We start from the raw sequence: 4,192 nt of genomic DNA, 5'->3' as shown, positions 1-4,192 counted from the left end.
GTAGTGATTCACTACCACCTGACAGTGGTACATAGCCTATGAGGTAGTATGTGATGACACCAAGCTTGAGGGATATGGTTTGGTGAATTAGGGGACATCAGGATCTTTTGATTAAACGGGTCTTCCGTCGCTTGACAACACACTCATCCCTCAGGACGACGAAAGCTTCGCTCCGCCTCCACCAGGAGAGCATGGGATTGAAAACAAGCCCCCTTGTTCAACACGGACCCCGGAGTACATCAGTGTGTTGGGCAAGATACATCCGTCAAGCTAGCAGCACGGCGCATTCCCACTGTGTACATACTTCCTTCACTTCTGGAGCGACGAGACACATTTCATTAAGATCCCGTGACGCAGCTGGTGATATGAGCTTCAGATCGTCCTTAGCAACCAGGCCTTATGTCTCGCCGAGATCTCGTAGTGAGCTGCGCGAGGAGTGATGGTCATATTATGGACCTCTGAGCACCTTCCGTGGCCTTCTCAAATGATGGACTGGGCCAGCATATCATGAGGGCTACAATGATCATAAGGTGTAAAATCATATGTGCGGGACTTGGTGGCTCATGCACATTTCCCGCCAGGTCTGCTTGCAACGTTGTCAGTTCACCGAACAAATGCTGAGGCTTGTAAGGATCGTGTTCGGTGCCCAAGATTTCTTACCAGAGTAGACGCACGTTGGCTTTCACAGCGGAAATGAAATGATCCTTCGAACCCAACCGCTCGGATGACCGTTTCGTCTTTTGACGCCTTTTCACCGTTTCCATTCGAGGTTGGACTTGAACAATTCCAGAGAGTGTGGTGAGCGTCTTTACGAACATGCACGGAGCTCGCAAGGGTCAGAGGTACATCGCCACCATGATGCAAGATTGCCGCCCTGGGCAATGATCGAAACCGGCGGACTTTCGACCAAAATGTCCGATTCGGAGGCAATGCTCCAAACCACATCGTTCTCTTGGCCTATAGAATTGGGTCGTTGGCTCTGCTTTTCGCTGCTCGGATCGATGACCAGTCTCTGATCCTTCGGGGGCGGGCCTGGCCATTGCGTAAATCGGACCAACTGTCTGTTGTATCACCACAAGCCCCAGACGGGAGCTTCGAGCAAACGACATGTCGCATGTCAGATCCTTCGGCGATCACTAAACATTGTTGTCACATTCTGGATCCTTGGCCATTTGTATGTCAGTATGGGCATGTGCTCCTCGGTCCTTGGCTCAGAAGACTGATCCAGTTAAATGTGACATGCGATTGACATAGCGCTCGTGTCTAGACATCTCCTCGAGATTTCCTCCATGGACTTTGCTGTTGCTTCTTGCGGTTCTCCGTCAGCCACTAACCCAGTTGAGTTTGGGTCTGACGTGTCTTTCTATTCAGATCTGACCTCAATGCATCTTTGCAAGTGTCGCTTTTGCATGATCGCCGCCTGCCACAATACTGCCATCGGGGAGGACGACCTCGGTGAGTCTAACTTGTGCCAAGACCATGGGATAAATCATGTCGCAAGTCAAACATGTGGCCATGAGAAATACAGCCACGGGGTTGACGAAGAAGCCGTGAGCTTCTGGCCAGAAGCACCAAAGTAGTGCCGATGGTCCTATCCAACCCAACAATGTGCCCAGCGACCTGGTAAACCTGTGATGTGTCGTCAGCCTTGTGGGCTTCAAAGCAAGAAACTGACTTCTCCAGGAGCATATTGAGCCCACCAAGCTGAACCGAGACTACACGACCACGCGCACAATGAGCCCTATGCTCTTATGAGCCACTCAGTGCGTCTTGGCCGCTAAGCCCTCCCGCGCAGGAGTTCAAACAAAGCCTCTGAAGGATCATCAAGTGCCGGTCAAAAGCACCATCTTCTCAGCGTAAATCTGAATTGCCGGGCAACGGGGCGGTGTCATCTACCAGGAACTCCGGTCATCGCCCCTTACACGAACAGCAAGGGTGGTTCGCTCGGAAGACATGCCGCTCCCATTACGCGAGTACATCATCGTTGCTGATAGCGAGAACGGGAGGTAGCACCAGGGACGGCGGAAGTCAAAACTCACCAAATTGCATAGCTAGTGCCTCCGGAGTGGGCCCTCTCGAAAAGCATGGCGAGACATCCTGCGCTCACTGTCAGCTGCGCGATGCCAGCTGTCCAGAACGCCAGCTCGGTGCAGTCGTAGCCCTCTGCGCCGCGCCACCATTTGCCAGCCTTATCACCGGACCCGCGACCGGGAACGGCAAAGAACCAATACGCGAACGCGGCGTTTCCGGCGCAGCCGACGGCGACCATAGGCACAATATTGCGGGCGACGAGCGGGGCGTGAGCAAACTCTCGAGGCGCTGCGCGAATGGTTGCCTGTAGAACGGGTATGTCAAGGAGAAGCCAGGCGAGAAAGCCGATGCGCTCGAGAGGTTGCTCGGCGATGCCAATGGCAAAGATTATCTCCCAGGAAATATTGAGAGCCAAGGCTAGCAGAGGCATGCCATAAGAGTGCGTCCGCCGGCTACGGAAGGCGAGCAGTACGTAGGTAACATCCCAGCAGAGTGCGCCAGCAGCGAGGAGTGCGAAAGATGTCGGCACAACCCACGAGGGGATATGTGGAGGAGGGACGTCAACTAGACCCATGATTCCTGGGTTAAAATGAATTAGATCGAAGAAAGGAAGTCAAGCGAGGTTTTTGGGGGCGATTTCGCCCCTTTTTGTTTCTTGTCATTTTCGCGCATGTTACATTTCCTTGGCGTCAGCTTTATCCTTGTCGGTAGGACCACGAACGCTAGACGAATGTCGACCGAGGCAACGCAGCTAAAGCAATTCGCGCCAATTTTGGCGAATCGGTTGATGGACTCTTGTTGATCAAAGTCTAGACACCTGTCCATTTACATCCAATAGCATGCATCAAACCTCTGGGCTTCCTGCCTATAAGGCGTTGAAGTTTTGGGAAACTTTTACTCTGATAGCCCATCAATGGGGGAAGCTGTACTCTGAATTCGTTAAATACAAGTATCATCCAGAAAGACTCTTAACTTGGAAACCCTCTTAACACCTCGTATCTCAATTAAATACTCTAAATTCCACATACTAGATATGCTGCGACATCTTGATGGCGAATCTACTTTTTTTGGATTTGAGCTCATGTAAAGTATGATAGAATGGTTCAAAGTGAGCTCATCTTTAAGGAGTGTGGCTTTTTTTATCTCCCCCTTGCCTACCCACCCGGCAACTTGTTCAAGTTGGGAGGTAGGGTGCTCGCGGTATGCCGACACTGCTAAAATATCTCTGCTACATATCAGTGGGTTGACGAAGGAAAGAGAAGTGATCGTCGGTACACCAAGAATGGCAACTTTAGTTACTGCAACCAAGCCAGAGGTGACGAAACCAGACGCAAGGATCACCCGACGTGCAGAAGCCATTTCACTCATATCATATATATAGACCAGATAATACAGTAAATGTGCCTGTTGGAAAGATGAAACGGATGCATGTCGGGGGGGACGCTTTGCTTCGAAACGGCCGTCTATGTCCATCGCTAAGTGATATCATAGACCGTGACTGCCTCAAAAGTTGATTTCTTCAAGTTAACAAGAGGTAAAAAGTTCTACATTGCGAAAGAAGTGCGATAAAAAACCGAATTCATGGGAAACTTATGTTGCGCAAGTAGTGTTTCCTACGAACAGACCGCTGCAAGAGTCTCACGCTGTCACCTATGCGGTAATGCTGCAATCAGTGTCACATAATGAACCCCTCAATGGGAAGAATCTCAGAGTTAAAAATCTATTGGCAGCTGATCTGATCTCGATTGGTCTGCCAAAGAAAATGCCACACTCAAGTCTTGCTGATTGTGTTAGTGCTTAGCTGGCAAAAGTCCTTCGACTCTTTGATGGTTTAGTTGTAGTTCCACCCCCCTATACTTTAGAGATAGGCGGGTTGTAATCTTCAAGTTCAATACAGCATTGGTGTTCGAAGTTTGATGTGGTAGGTGTCAGTGGTTGATTAAGAGCAGGGTGATGAGGCCTTCCACATGTTCCTCAGAAATATAATTTAGGTATGGGTTCGGAATACATCTGAGTTCTGAGTTCTGGCTCTCTGGAGTCCATATATTTATATTCTCAGAGCCCTTATCCTCTGACTAGCTCTCTGTGCCGTGGCTTCGTAGGGTCTCCTGACAGTTGGTCGTGATCGAACAGAGAGATAAGACACAGGGCTTACTCTCGA

At 50.1% G+C, this 4,192-nt stretch overlaps 1 protein-coding gene across 1 annotated transcript; it reads right to left on the bottom strand.

Annotated features, from left to right (window-relative positions):
• Positions 1-1,223: 1,223 nt before the first annotated feature.
• Positions 1,224-3,076, bottom strand: VDAG_03777 (uncharacterized protein; the record flags this gene model as incomplete). Its single annotated transcript, XM_009653861.1, has 3 exons — positions 1,224-1,629; positions 2,040-2,483; positions 3,060-3,076. 3 exons carry the CDS (start codon positions 3,074-3,076, stop codon positions 1,380-1,382), a joined length of 711 nt encoding a protein of 236 aa, XP_009652156.1. The 3' UTR covers positions 1,224-1,379.
• Positions 3,077-4,192: the final 1,116 nt, after the last annotated feature.

The sequence above is a fragment of the Verticillium dahliae genome, genomic scaffold, assembly GCF_000150675.1.
Source record: "Verticillium dahliae VdLs.17 supercont1.6 genomic scaffold, whole genome shotgun sequence".
NCBI lineage: Eukaryota > Fungi > Ascomycota > Sordariomycetes > Glomerellales > Plectosphaerellaceae > Verticillium > Verticillium dahliae.
Note: the sequence above shows the minus strand (reverse complement) of the source record. Positions and strands in the feature narration are given on the sequence as shown.